Source organism: Sminthopsis crassicaudata, chromosome 3 (genome assembly GCF_048593235.1).
Source record: "Sminthopsis crassicaudata isolate SCR6 chromosome 3, ASM4859323v1, whole genome shotgun sequence".
Classification (NCBI taxonomy): Eukaryota; Metazoa; Chordata; class Mammalia; order Dasyuromorphia; family Dasyuridae; genus Sminthopsis; species Sminthopsis crassicaudata.
This window is the reverse complement of record NC_133619.1, coordinates 86,011,838-86,027,747: the sequence shown is the minus strand read 5'-3', so window position 1 is coordinate 86,027,747 and position 15,910 is coordinate 86,011,838. Positions and strand designations below refer to the sequence as shown.

Genomic DNA, 15,910 nt, shown 5'->3' with positions numbered 1-15,910 from the left:
TGCATACCCTTTGACCCAGCAGTGTTTCTGTTGGGCTTGTGTCCCAAAGAGATCTTAAAGGAGGGAAAGGAACCCACATGTGCAATGATGTTTGTGGCAGCCCTTTTTGGAGTGGCAAGAAACTAAAAACTGAGTCACTGTCCATCAGCTGCAGAATAGCTGAATAAATTATGGTATATGCGAATGTTATGATTACTGTTCTATAAGAACTGACCAGATGATGATTTCAGAGAGGCCTAGGGAGACTTGCATGAGCTGATGCTAAGTGAAATGAGCAGAACCAGGAGATCATTGTACCCGGCAACATCAATATTATACTATGATCAATTCTGATGAATGTGACTCTTTCTAACAATAAGATAATTCAGGCCAGTTCCAATTGTTCAGTGATGAAGAGACCATCTACACCCAGAGAGGTGTCTGTGGGAACTGAATGTGGATAACAACATAATATTCTCACTCTTTTTGATGTTGTTTGCTTGCATTTTGTTTTCTTACTCATATTCTTTCATTTTTTAACTGATTTTTCTTGTGCAACAAGAAAATTGTATAAATATGTTTATACATATTGGATTTAACATATATTTTAACATTATTACATATATTGGATTGCTTGCCATTTGGGAAAGAGGAGGGGGAAAGGAAAGGAAAATCTTAAACACAAGGCTATGCAAGGGTCAATGTTGAGAAATTATCTGTGCATATGTTTTGAAAATAAAAAGCTTTTAAAAATACAATATGTTTGTTTTGATTGACATTAAAAGCTGATTTTTGTTGCATTAATGGAATAAAAACATTTGCTATTTTAAAACAAATGTAGAAGAGCTATACTGAAAAACACAGTTTTATTGATGCTTTTTGGTTTTTACCACAACTACAATACTTCAATTTCCATTCTATAACATCCAAGAAAGAAAAGGATTAAACTGGTACTAAATTGCCACCTACTGGACAAAATAGAAAAGTTACATTTTTTGAACATGTAACAATGAAATTATTGTAAATATTGTCAGGGACTAGTGCTAAAATGGCTTTCTAGAAAACAAGTTCTAACATAATTGAAGTAAATAATAGTTTTCTTTCTAAAATATTAGGTTTAAAATATACTAAATTGAAATTATTGTAAATTCAGGAGTAGTATTCTCTAGCCAAATGTTTTACAGTGTGTTGGCACTAAATGAAAAACAAAAACAAAAACAATTATACACCCAGTTTTCAAAGTTCAGCATTTAGCTGAGTTGACTTTCTGTACAAAGGAGTCTTTCCCAGACAGTCCATACATGTAGTCTAACTGTAGATAAGGGTTATTTATTACTCAGCTACATAAATCAGTAGAGTCCCCCATCTATAATTCAAAATTTCTATACATACTCTTCTACACATACCTGTTCTCAACTGCAGTGCCTGAATTAAAACTGAGGACTCGTTTTAATAAAAGGGAGGAAACATTCATTATGTAAATCTCTTTGAAGGTAAATCCAACTGTTTTGGTAATTGTTGTTTATCCTTTGTCCTTAAAGACAACCATGACATCAGGAAAATGAAGCTATGACTTGCAATTGAGCTGGATTTACATGAGGGAGGCCTGATCAAGGTCCTCCATCTCACTTTCCCCTCCAGAGCCACCTGGGCCAGATGCAGATCAGGAGACTAGAGATGGCCCTGGATGCAGTGTGAGACCTTGGCCTTTTTAAACTAAGATCTTACCCAGGTCTCAGTTTAACTGAAGCAACACCATTCAGTGATTAAGACTAGTTAAGAAATGATAAACCCTAGATCCAAAGGTTTCTCTCCCAAATTATTTTGCTATAAGCCAAGGATGGCGTACACTGTCATCTGTATTCTCGATTTTGCCAGAGTCCTGTTTTATTCTCTCATTCCTAGGCATCTCCTTAGTTCTTCCACCTTTTTTTCCATCTGTTGAATATTCCACTGCCATTGTCTTCTTTTTGCCTGAAGCTTGTTCACTTGACAGTGTAAGCGCTTTAAAATAGCATCATACCTTTTATTTTGTACCTATTGAAACAAAAAGTGCCATTTAGTAGAATGTATAATAAATAATAAATATGGATATAAAAAGCTATCTACTTAAGTGAAGAAGTCTTAGCAATAAGGAAGTATTGTCATGTATTGTAAATTAGTACAGGATTGGGAGCAAGAGAGCTGAGACCTGAATTCTTCCTCCACTAATTTCTAGCTATGTGACTCTAGAGATGTCATTCCATTTCTACACAGCTCATCTACACAATGGGGATACTCGAAGAACTGATTTTACAGGACTGTTGTGAGAATTATATAATGTGGGGGAAAGTATTTCAGAACATCAATTTGTTGTTGTTAGATTGTTTTTCAGTTGTATCTGACTCTTAGTGATTCTATTTGGGATTTTTTTGGCAGGGATACTGGAGTGGTTGCCCATTTCCTTCTCCAGTTCTTTTCACAGATAAAGAAACTGAAACAACAGGGTAAGTGAGCAACTCAGGGTCTCATAGCTAGTCAGCAATACGAAGGCTCCCTGTTGCAGAAATAGCAGGTCCTCTGCAGTTGGGGCACCATCTCAGCCAGAGAATCTAGTTTGTAATGGACAGTTCACTGTGAGTTAGGTCTGTGGTCATTTGTGCATTTAACTCAGCCTCTGCTTATAGAGCAGCAGGGCTCAAGACAGTCGTGCTGCCCATTCAGAAGGGCAGGGGAGAAGGTGAGGCTGGAGTAGCTCCACCTGTCCCCGCCCAGAGGAACAGACAGGACTGCAGAAAGGATCAGATTTCTGAGCAGTGAGAGTATGTAAAGTTAGACCATCAAGGCAGGAAAATATGGAACTTTTAGAGGTCTAATATAAAACTACAAGGTCCTTTGAGATTGCTGAAATACTAATTAAGGAATTGGGGTTACAAGAGTGGAGAAACAGATCAGAGAGACTGCCAGTCCCAGGACAGGTGTCTGATTTCTGGTTGTTTCTGAAAAATAATCCCCAAAACTGAGTCTGCCAGGGCAATTCCAACAGAATAAGAGGTTCTAAAGTTAAAGCATAGTAAAAATGGGGGGGAAAAGGACTACTAGAAAGCTTTCAATTCAATCTGAACTAGTGAGATAGGGAGTAGGGCAGAAGTGCCTAAGACAAAACGAAAAGGAACCAGGCATTCCCATTTTTTGAAGTATTTAGAAAAATCCACCAGTTCCCCCAATTTCCTATCTCTTCCTCCTTTTTTTTCTCACAGAAAGAAATTATCAAATAACCATCCCACATATAAATCCCAAGAATGAATCAAAATTCCTATACATAACAGAATAGTACAGTAGGGTTTCCTAAAAATCTCTCAAACAGAAAAGCAATAGTTACACAAGTTTAACAATTTCCATCCCAAATCTTAAAACACACAGTAATAGATGACGCAGTCACGGTTTAACAGTCAGTCATCAACCATTCCCAAATTCCCTTATATCAGTCCAAAGTACACTAGGAGCAGGGGGGATGGTCTCTCATTCAAAAACTGCTTTGTGTTGAGGATGGGCAGAGATGCTCAGTCCAGGGAGGGGATGTGTGTGATGTGCTGCCTGATACCAAGGTTCAGATGGGCTGATCTATGTCCCAGAAGCGGTTCAAAAATCTGTAATTTGGCCAAAATCTACAATAACAACAACAATCAAATCTAACAAATAAAGGTTAAAACAGTTTTGAGACAGAAAGACTTGGTTCACCAGAATGCTGCAAAAGGTAAAGAGCCAGCAGCTTCCCATGAGAAGAGATGAGTTTGTTTCACAGGACAGGCAAACAGCTGTAGTCCCAATAAAAACAGCAGTTAGGTTTCACAAACCATTGTTAATTGTCCTTTAAAAAAACCTGAATATCCAGGTACAATATCCAGTACAGATAGATGACCAGGCTAAATACTTATTTGCCCAAGTATTTAGGACATAATGATTACATATACCCAGACTGGAAATAGTAAGGTATGATGTAATTGGATTGCATTAACAGTTTCTCTCCACCATTGTCCTGATTAAGAAATCAGTCACAGGAGGAAAAAAATGCAGAGACATGACTATAACATCCCACTAACTGTCAGAGGGTGGAGCTTTAAAACTCCCAAATACATAAACTACAAGCCCAAGAAATTTTACCTCCAATAACAAATCCCATTAACCAAAGTTTCATATAAATCCCAACCAGGCATTTATCATGACTTTATATTGATAATAGTAAGAAATTTGTCCCAATAAGTTCACATTTTTCATGCCCAAATAGATGTATAATGTTCAATTTATACATTTAGTGTGGGGAGGAAAGGATTCCATGTGGCCGCTCTTCTATATCAGGCTTACTTGGGGGAAGGGGACTTCACATGGCCTCCCTTCCACCCTTCCCCTACTCCACGTGGCTTTTCTCCTAACTTCACCATGCTTCCTAACCCTCGACTCAGCTTCCTCTTTCCCTCTTGCTACATACTTTAACCAATTCCCAACAACCTTTCTAACTAGAGGCTCCATTGCTAAAGTAGCAGAAAGCAGTGGGGGGGTGAGTTTAATCTTCATCTTTGAAGACAAAAGATCCTTTTCTGTTTCTCCTTCCCCCACCTCTTCCTTCTCTTTCCAAATACTTTCCTAATACTTTCTCTTACTTCCTAAAGTCATGCAAACCTATAATTGCTCATACAAACCAATTCTTCATGAATCACCTTCATTCTCCTCTCCTTTTCCCATCAAAACTGTTAAGATTCACAATACAGTGAATAGCTAATAATTCCATAAAACCCACATATGTCCACCAGAGCTGGACTTAAAGCATAACTTATAATGTTAACAAATTACTCAAAGTGTTTCAGAAGGTAACATACTTTACCTAATTAGAGGCACGGGACCCCTTTTAGGCAAGTTAACAGAACTTCTCTTTATACTCAAAGACAACCAAATCTAGCCTGCACGGGCAACAGCAAAATTATTTCCCACAATTTCAGAATCATCCTAAAATTCCTAATCAAAAGTTTTCTCCTGTCTGAGTTTCAATCACAAAGAGCCCTTTACTCTAGCAGGCTTTGAAAACCTGCTCCAAGGAAAAACCGTCTGCCAGTTTTAAAATAGCCAAGCTTTTCTGTTCCTTTACTTACAAATTAGTACAACAGGTTAAAAAGTTTAAAATCACAAGCAAATTGTGTACTAAGCACAGTAGCAACATTGCAATAACCAAGTCTTAATCATTATTCTTAAAACTTAACAGAGCTCTTACATTAACAAAAAGACAGACAAATCACACAGACTGCACAGTTAGCACACTAAACAAAGCATTTAACACACATAACCAGAGAGTGCTCAGTCAGGTCAGACCAGATGTGTCTTAGAAGACACAAAACCAGAGGGATCACCCAGCATCCTAGAATGACAGATACCCCTCTCAGCATTTAATACCCGTCGGTATTTTATTATTCTGAGAGTCCAGATGCTAGCGCAGACAGACAGAACAGGTAAACAGGTCAGATTAAGTCCTAAAACGTCCAGATTTACTCTCCCATGGCTGAAATGGAGTGTCACTGACAGGCGTGGCTGTGGCTGAAAACTGCTCTCTTTCCCAGAGACTCTGGAGAAATCCAGAGGGCCGGCCTCTCCAGGCCAAGACCCCAGATGCTCAACCGCCCCAGGCCTAAGGAGGAGACCCAAAGGTCTCTAATCTCTGATCCTGCTCTCATATCTCACTGGGGCCTCCAAAATGTAACGCAGGGAAAACTGAGGCAAGATCGAGATTAGAGAGTTTTTAATATTTTATTTGAAAAGAGAGATTGTGCTGGGGGATGCTGCCCTAGGGCTGGTGTCCAAAGCATCCAGCAGCTAATTGTGCTTCCCAGGAAGTATATATACACACGTGGCTCAGCTACAGGGTTAGACCGAGGCAGGGGCAGAGTCAGAACACTGAGAGCACGGTTCTGGCAGGGTAGGGGAGGCACCAGACATTCTGATAAGTAGGGAAGGGCTGGGGTCATGATGTCTAAGATAGAAGGTCTTTCTCCTTATCTGGATTATCATGATTAGGAGGGAGGGGTGGTGAGGCAGGACTGAGCAGAACAATTAGGAACTGAGGCAGAACAATTCAGGGAAACAGGCAAGACAATTTAGGGAAACTGAAACAGGACAACAGAAGGGAACTGTGCAACAACAAGGCCATATTTAAATTTAGAAAAATGAGTCTTCATGATTTCAGGCATGATACTCTATTCACAGCTGTCCCACAAACATTAAAATGCTTTGTAAATGTAATTACTAGTCAACACTACAGTTTTGTTTCATGTGGGAAAGGTCGAGACTGAAGGTTCCTTGAAAAATGGAGGTGATGAAAACAAAGGATAAAAATAGATGACATTTACCCAGCCTTCACTTTTCCAGTTTTCTTACACTTGATTCCTCTCCCACTCCGTCTAGGTCTCCTTTCTTTCCCTCCCATACATCATTCCATCCCAGGCATTCATGCCTTTCCACTGGCTGTTCCTATCCCCCAAATCATCTCCTTAACCAACCTCCAATTTCTAGAGCTCCTGGCTTCCTATATAACTCAGCTCAAACATCACTTCCTCTAGAATAGGACTTCTTAAACTTTTTCCACCTGCAACCCCTTTGTGCCGGAAACATTTTTACATGACCCAGGTATATACGTTTATAAAATAGGTATACAAATCAAACATCTACTGATAACAAATCATTATTTCATAATCCCCACATTCAGCTATGAGACCCCATATGCAGTTGTAAACCCGTTTAAGAAACTGGGCTCTAGAAGGCCCTTCTATCTGCCAGATATTAGTACATCCTCTGCCTATCTCCACTAAGTTTATCTTGTATGTCATTTTATATATGTTGATACTCATTAAAATATAAACCCCTTGATGTCAGGGACTGTTTTTCCTTTGTATTTCAAGCCCTTAGTAGTGTAAAGCACATAGAAGGACAGGGATAGAAATTAGAACTCTGATTTCATTGGCATAAGAAACTTCCTCAGAAGAGGTTGGCCCCTTCATCCTAATTAAGATATATAACTCTATATGCACATATGTAATATGAACCTGTATGTACATGTCCATGTTTCTATAACATATATACATATATTTACATAGCATGTTATACAAATCTTAACATAATATTCCTTGTTATTTGTAGGCATGTATGCTTATATATGTATATATGTATGCATATTGAGAAAAAGCACAACCCATGTCATCCTTATTCCTACTGTATTCAAAGCACCATACCAGCATCTGTGGGAAGGTATAAAAGAAACACTAGACATAGTTTGTGCTTCAACAAACTTAAAGAATAAAAGAGGCAGGATTAATATAGATAAAAAGAACACAAAAATTCATAGAAAAAATGTAATCAAATATATGTAGCATAAAATACCTGGGAGTATACCAGGCAAGACAAGCTCAGGAACTGCATGAAGATAATTATAAAACAATTTTTATACAAAAGAGAGTCCGATTTAAATAACTAGGGAGATGTAAATTCTTCATGGATGGACAGAGCCAATATAATAAAAATGACAATTCTATCTAATCTACTTTATTCAATGCCATCCTAAATAAATGATCAAAGAATATTTTATTGAGTAGCAAAAATAATAGAGAAATTCATTCAAAAGAACAAAAAGACAAGAATATCAGGGGAATTAATGAAACAAAATGTAAAGGAAAGAGATTTAACTGTACCAGATCTTAAACTGTATTATAAGATAGTAATTATTAAAACTATATGATATCGGCTAAGATAAAGAAAAGTGGATCAGTGGAACAGAGTAGACATGCAATACTTAGTAGTAAATGATTATAGCAATCTTTTGTTTGACAAATGTAAAGATTTAAGTTTTTGAAATAAGAATTCACTCTTTGATTTAAAAAAAAAAGTTAGTGGCACAGTGGTTAGAGCACCAGCCTTGAAATGAAGAGGATATGAGTTCAAATGTCATCTCAGACACTTAATACTTACTAGTTGTGTGATTTTGAGCAAATCACATAACCCCAATTGCCTCAAAAAAAACCCCACCAAACAAACAAAAAAAATTGTTAGATAATTAGAAATCAATCCGACAGAAACTATATGAGATCATTTTTACACCATTTACCAAGATAAGGTCAAAATGGGTACACAGCCATAAAAAGAGATATCACAAGTAAATTAGGAAAAAAAGTTAACATGTAACATGTTACCTAATAGACTGATTATTCGATGAATGAATAACAGACAGAAGGCATTGTGATGTATGATTATGATGGAATGTGATTATGGTGGATGATTGTTCTATGGGAAATGAGAAGAATGATGCTCTCAGAAAAACCTGAAAAGTCCTCCTTGAACTCAAGCAAAGTGAAATGGACTATGTACAAAGTAATAGCAATGTTGTGGGATGATCAACTCTGAATGATTTTACCATTCTCAGTAATACAGTGATCTAAGATTACTCTGAAGAACTTATAATGAAAAATGCGGTCCATACTCAGAGAAAGAATTGATTGAAACATACTTTTAAAAAAAACCCAAAAACGTTATTTTTCTTGAAGTTTTTTTTTTTGGGGGGGGGGAGGAATTAGGGAGGTTTGTGTTTTCTTTTCCAACAAGAATATAAGTCATTACCCAATTGATAAATGGTCAAAGCACCTAGAATAGGTGGTTTAGGGATAAAGAAATTCAAGAAATTCAAATATGAAAAAATGCTCTAATTCACTATTGATTAGAGAAATGCAAATTAAAATGACCTTAAGATGTCATCTCACACCCTTCAAATTGGCCAAAATGATAGAAGGAGAAAATGACAAATGTTGGAGAACATGTAGAAAAATTGGGACACCAATACATTTGGTGAAATTGTGAACTGATTCAATCATTTTAGAGAGCAATCTGGAATTACATACAAAGAGTTATAAAACTGTGTAGACTTTTTGACATAGCAATATCACTATTACATCTGTTTCCCAAGGTGACCAGAGAAAATCGAAAAGAAACTAAAGTATTTATAGCACCTCTCTTTAGAGTGGCAAAGAACTAGAAATTGAGGAATGGTTGAATAAATTGTGGTATATCATTGTAATGAAATATCACTGTGCTGTAAAAATGATAAGCAGGTTTGCTTTAGAAAAACATGGAAAGCCTTGCATGAAATAATGAAGAGCAAAATGAGAAGAAGCAAGAGAATGTCATATAGCATAACAGCAATATTTTTTTAAGAATAAAGGAAGGACTAAACTATCCTAAAGTATAAATATTCAAATTAAATACAAAGGACTCATGAAGGAAGATGCTATCTACCTCCAGAAAAAAAAAAAACAAAAAAACCAAACTGATAATCATTTATAGAATGGTTTTCTATATATAAAAAGGAATAGAGTAATGCTGTGAGATAGTAAAGTAGGAAAAAAGAAGTCTATCACCCTGGAAAGTGGAGTTCTGATCTTGGTCTGTGACAAATTAGCTAGATGGCTTTGTATAAATCACTTAATGTCTCTTAGCCTCACCTGTTCCTTTTATAAAATGAGGAACTGGTGAACTCTGAGGTTAATCCTGATTCTAAAAATCCTTTTTATTATTATTATAATGAATTCAGGAGACTTACAGAAGGTGGAATTGACAATTCTTGCCCCATAAATTACATCAAACAAGCTAGTGATAATAATTAAAATCTGTAAGTGTTTATCATTTTCACAGATTTGTAAAAAAAAAGAGTGATTTCAAACAGCAGTTTTGCTTTCAAGGTTGTTAAAAATGTTAAATAATTATTCTCCACATGTTGTATATTAATTTTAGGTTATCTTTTAAGAATGTGTATGCACCACACATACTTGGGATTAAAATGAAAAAATTCAATTTCTATAGGATAAATCACAGTATGTTTTCAGAGACTTGAAGAGAAACCTGAAGCTCCCTGATGTTGGTACTGGTTTTTTAAAGGACCTTAACTGTTAAACAAATGAAAGAATAGGATCATGGAGCTAGTGGGGAGTTTGAAAGCTGATCTGATTTACTAAATCAAAACATGCCTAAACTTGGATCAGAATGATGATATGGGAGGCATAGCTCACACTACAGGTACAGTTCTCTGAAATATATAATTTTGTATCCTGGGTGTGGATGAGTTGACATCAACATCAGTTTCTTGAACTAATTAGTGCTTACGATGAAGGGTCACAGGTAGAACCAGCACAGCGAAGTGATGTGATACTCTGGTCTAATCAACTGTTTTGCCCAAGCATGGTTTACAACTGGCTGACCTAGGTGATCTCAATTAAATTTAAACCTCTTTTTCTAAGTATTCAAAAGAGAGACTTTAAATGTTACCTTTTCTTAATTTTATTATTACTTTCAGTTTCCTTGCTCTACCCATTAAGAAAGGAAAAAATAAGATATTCATTCTACATATGAAGTCAAATTTTATGAACCCATTCTAAGGGGTTTTTATTTACATTCTTAATTAACTCTTTACATGCATCATGAAATAATGAAAAGAGAACCAGGTTAGGAGACATGAGAGCTGAGTCCTAGTCTTTGGTCAGTAAACCTTTAATAAGCCAGCCACTGTGCTAAGAATATAAAGAAAGGTTAAAAAAAAAACCCAACAGTTTTTGACCTCAAGAAGTTCAGTCTAATGGGGGGAGACAATAAGCAAATGAAGAATTCATGAACTAGCTGCATACAGGAATAGTGGAAAATAATTAACAGAGGACAGAAACCAGAATTAAGAAAGATTGGGAAAAGTTTCCAGTAGTAGGTGAAATTTGAAAGGGACTTGAAAGAAGCCAGAGAAACTAGGAGGTGGAAATGAAGGAGCAGATAGCCAGAGAAAATGCCTGGAGCTGAAAGATGGAGCATCTTATCTGTGGAATGGCCAGGAAGCCAGCATGACTGAATTCAGGAGGATATTGTGGGAGGGTTAGGGAAGAGGATAGTGTGTGTGTGTGTGTGTTTAAGAAGAATGGAAAGGTTGGGGTTTGGGGGGCTGGTTATAAAGGGCTATGAAAGCCGAAAAGAGGATTCTGTATTTACGCTGAAGGTAACAGGAGCCTCTGGAGTTTAGTGAGTATAGGGATGACATAGTGAGAATGGAGCTACAGGAAAGTCCCTTTGGCAGCTGGATGAGGACGGCCTGGATTGGGGTGTGATGTGCAGCCCCCAGCCGCTCTGTCATTTATAAGGCTTAGAGATCAGAGGACCTGGATCAAACACTGTATCTGATGGTCCTGACCTAGGTGACTTTGGGGAGTCACATAAGCTCCCTTATAGCCCAGTCTCTTCATCTACAGAATGAAGGGTTCCATGAGATGGTATCTGAGCTATCTCCCAGCTCCAGAGTAGGACATTGTGAATATTTCTTTGATGAAAAGTATCTTCCCACAAGATCCAGAAAGAATGCCTTGGAATAGAAAAACTTCTGAAATGTGTAGTTGTAAATCTAAAAAATTTGCATGATTTCTTCTTGCCTCTACTTTGAGTAGAAAATATTTAGTCCTCACCTTTTGTTTGCTGATCTTGGCTACACCTGTGAATTCACTGTAATGGGGAACTTTCTCTCCAGGGCCCAGGTACAACTTCTCCATACCTAGAGTGTTATAGAGACCTGGACACTGAGAGGTGAAGAACCTTGATTTTGCAGCCAGAATAGAGAAGAGGAACCTTGAAACCAGGTCTTCCTGGTGCCAGTGTCAATTCTGCCCTACTACTTCCCCCCTCTGAAGGGACTTAAAATCTTGATATATTTTAAGTTTCAAATCACCTTAATAGTATTTCCCCTTAAAATACTTTAAAATTATTTTCCAAATCCTTAGTCACTTTTGTACTTATTCTTAAAAAGTAGGTTAAATATACTCTCTTGAATTTTAGGAGCTTAGAGTTAATGAATGTTCTCCAGTTTCTCTAGTCTTTATAAGTAAGGGAGCCCAGCACAGAAGCAAAAATCCTTTATACACAGCATTTTATCGCAATGGCTGATAGCAGAAGCCTGCTTACTTTCCTCATCTATTAAAGTCTCTTTTAATACTCATGTCTTTTTTTGCCCCCAAATCCATGGTTTTGGCAAATACTATTTTTACCTTCTGAAAATCACTTATTGACATTTGCATACTTGGCTTTTTTTCTTTTAAGTATTTTGTGGTATCATTTGTTGTCTGAACCAGGTTTTTCTAAATCCAGTTTTTCCAAGATGCATGAAAAGAAATAGCATATACCTATATTAAAAATGTATTAAAATAAATTATTTAGCAAAAATTATGTTAAATACAAATAACTTGAACTAGTTCTACCAAAACTACATTAATATAGAAAGCATAAAAATAAAGCTTGTAAAGTATAAAACATCTGAAAACATTCAAAACCAAAATGTACCAGTACTGTAATCTAAGCAAAGGTCTAATACTATACTAAGGACCTGGCTGTAGGAGTACAGTACTTCAATAAATCTGTAATTTCCAATAGTGCATTCACTCCCTCCAATTGAACAGAATACAACACTTGTCAGACTTAGGAGTCTTTCTTTTTTATGGATTACAATAGCCAAAAAAATTAATCTCTTGATGTCCAAGTTTTTGTTCATGGATCTCTCTGAGAAATTTGCTAGTTTTTTAAATGACAACCATATTCTCTTTCACTGGACATATGTGTCAAATCTTTACAGCTTGATAAGACCTTCTGGATGCTCTACTGGTAGAACCTCTACTTCAGTTTCTGATGTAACAAACCCTTAGTCAATTAAATGATTCAAGTACCCAAGTACAAGACATTTGAGTAGAAATTTCATGAAGGCAAGAAATACAAAAGGAACACTAATAATAGCTGACACTAATGTGGCATTTTAAGATTTAAAAAGCTTTTATGTACATTATCTTATTTAAGCCTCACAACAACTTTGTAAGTTATTATTCACCACACTTTACAAATGTGAAAACAGAAGCTTAGAGAGAATAAATTACTTAACCATAGTAAAGCATCTAGTAATTGTCAGAGGCGTGCTTCAAACTCATGTACTGCCTGATTCCAACACACAATAGATAATAATGCTTGTTTTGCTTGATTTCAAGTCCAGGGCTCTTTCCCCAATGCCATGAAGTGTCTTACTAAGAAGCAAAAGGTATAATGGGGCAAAACAAAATTATTTTAGCTTTGAAACTAGCTATTTAAGGAATATGTCTTAAATGATGTTTTACTGAAATTTCTTCAGAAAAGAGAAAAATTAATGGATAGGATGTTTTACTGAAATTTCTTCAGAAAAGAGAAAAATTAATGGATAGGATGTTTTCAAGCTAGTATGATTATTATTGTTATTATGTAATATGATACACATAACATAAAATATATTAATCTTTGTTTTTATAACTTAATCTTGAGGTATCTAATTTTTTAAGTTTTATTTTTTTCAACTTTAATATTATGGTAGTGTTAACACAGAACTACTTTGAATGTATTAAAGGTAATAAAGCTAAAATTATAATGGAAAAGATATTCTTGACAAAACTGGCTGTTATAAGACTTTGAAACAGTTCATTAATTTTCAGTGCAGCAAGTTATCTGCTGAAGTGATAAAAAATGAAAGTCTTAGATTCATCCACCCTTCCATCTAAAACTAAACATCAATGCCATTGAAATAGATATGAGCCCTTAAAATAGAAGACTTCTGAGAATAGTATTCTTGGCCAGGAAAGTAATTTTTATTTTTATCTCAGTGAAATGTAAATTATACTCATGGGATACTGTGTAAGAGCATTCAGTTTGCATCTTGATATTGTTCTGAATTAGATGTAGTAAGTTAGAAACAATAATCCATTTCTAAATTACTATATTTAAGATGCATTATTTTTAGACTTGTAGTTTCATTGTAGATTTTTATTTTTAATCTGTTTTCTCTCTATTCTTCCTACAACCATGTGAACATGAATTGTCACTAAGGCCTCTCTCTGTGGTAATGTACTATAAAATTCAGTCCTATTTGATGTTTTATATGCTCTATAAAAAACAATAGAATAATTATTTTTCCATTAAAGCCCAACATGTCTCCTGGGGTATGGAAATGTCCTTGAGCTTTCCAAAGAATGACTAGTACAACACAAGCTTTATTTGTTTCTTATAAGCTTGATAGTTTTAGTCAACAGACTGTACCTCTGCTGTCCAGGAGGCCTACCTCACTAAGTTCAGAAAGACTCATCAATATAAGGTTGGCTAATATGTGATGAATTTTTAAGAAGGAGTTTGGGATAAGACATTACCATTTCTGGATGGATTCAGACCCCCTGCCTCAAGCTGCCATTGCAGATTTGCTGTGGGAATAGTAATCATATCTACTACTATTACTGGAAATGAAGTATTCTTGAATATTTTAGCATTTATTAAAAGTTTACTAGGTCCCAGGAGCTTAATCGAGAATACAAAGAAAGACAAAAACCTGTTTCCTGACCTCAAGGAATGCAGCTTCTAATAAGGGAGACAAGACCTGAACAACTCTGTACATACTTGATATGCATGGTGTAAATAGGCAGTGATCTTAGAAAGACGGCTCTAGCTGGACAGATGGGAGGAGATGGGGAGAAGGAAGGAAAGATCCCTTACAGAAAGTAGACTGAAGCCAAGTAATTTGAAGGAATTTGGGGAAGCCAGTCCATAAAAATGGAAAACCATTGGAGGGAACCAGCAAAAAGACAGTCAGACGTATGAGGAATAGCAAGAAGGCAAGTATGACTGAATACATGGAGGAGAGTAAAGTGTAAGACTTCTAGAAAAGTAGGAAAGGGACAAAGTGTGAGGGACTCTCCAAGCCAAACTAAAGATTTAATATTTGATGTGGAGGTAAAAGGGAACCTGGCACTTATGGTGAGATTTGTGCTTTTGGAGGATCATTCTGGCAGCTAAGTGAGGAGAGACTTGGGGCTGGAAGAACCGAATTCGCAGGCTATGCAGCAGTCCAGGAGAGAGCTGGGAGCCGGCCCCAGGGTGGCAGCCCGGTGACTTGAGAGGGGGGACAGACCCCAGAGATGTGGTAGGTAGAAACAACATGATGGCAGCAGAGCACATCTGCAGGGAAGAATGATACCGAGTGTAGAAGCCTGGGAACCTGGGAGAACAGTTAGACTCAGAGGTAAGATAGAGAGAAAAAGATAATGAATCCCCTTTGGACACGTTATCCTTGAGATGCCCACAAGGCAGTCTGATTTGTTGATGTGAGGTTGGAGGTCATGAGAGAGAATCATCAGCAAAATGATCACTGAACCCATTTCAAGATGAAGAAACTATTTGTTTTAGTTTTTATAATGCCAGGGTTTAGCACAATGACTGAAAAATAATGAGAGCATAAGAAACACTTTTTTCATTCATTTGTTCATCTATCCATTCATCTATCCATTTGCTTATTCATTTTTTTTAATTTACTAAGATAAGGCACTGATGGAGTTCTTTTAATTCTGAAAGTATGATAACTACTACTTGTTTTTTTTCATAAACATAAGCATGAAATCACAGAACAGACTTTTCAGGAGTCTAGAAATAGAACAGTAACAATGAATGAAACCAGTTACACCAATTCACACATGCTTCCCACTCAGAGGTTCACTATTTTCAGTGTCAATCGCCTAATCCCTCTAAGATTCTTTTTTTTTTTTTTTTTTTTTTTTGCATCATGCTTGTTTTTTCCCTTTGCTTTTGTTGCTGGCTTCCCTCAGCATCTCAAACTTCTGTTTCCCCTTTATATTCTAGAACTGATCATGCCTGATATTCTCCCTCAAACCTTAACAAGCTTACAAAACAGATCTTGCAGTGTTGATGGGAATAAAAGTAGGTAATAACAAAACTTAATTGTTAAGAGAAAAGCATCAAAAGGTTTTTGCTTGGAGACTCACTTCTGTGAAAGAGAAGTCTGAAAGGATCACAGATTTAGGGCTGGAAGGGAGCTTAGAGGTTACTA

The 15,910-nt window shown here is 36.4% G+C and overlaps 1 protein-coding gene across 2 annotated transcripts in view; it reads right to left on the bottom strand.

Moving 5' to 3' along the window:
• Positions 1-617: 617 nt before the first annotated feature.
• The window catches only part of CCDC122 (coiled-coil domain containing 122), a 39,346-nt gene continuing 24,053 nt past the window's right edge, over positions 618-15,910 (bottom strand). For both annotated transcript variants that reach the window (XM_074299165.1, XM_074299166.1), the window contains one exon: positions 618-2,016. In XM_074299165.1, coding sequence (XP_074155266.1) covers positions 1,867-2,016 — 150 coding nt within the window. In that variant the 3' untranslated portion in view covers positions 618-1,866. The remainder of the gene's footprint in view (positions 2,017-15,910) is intronic.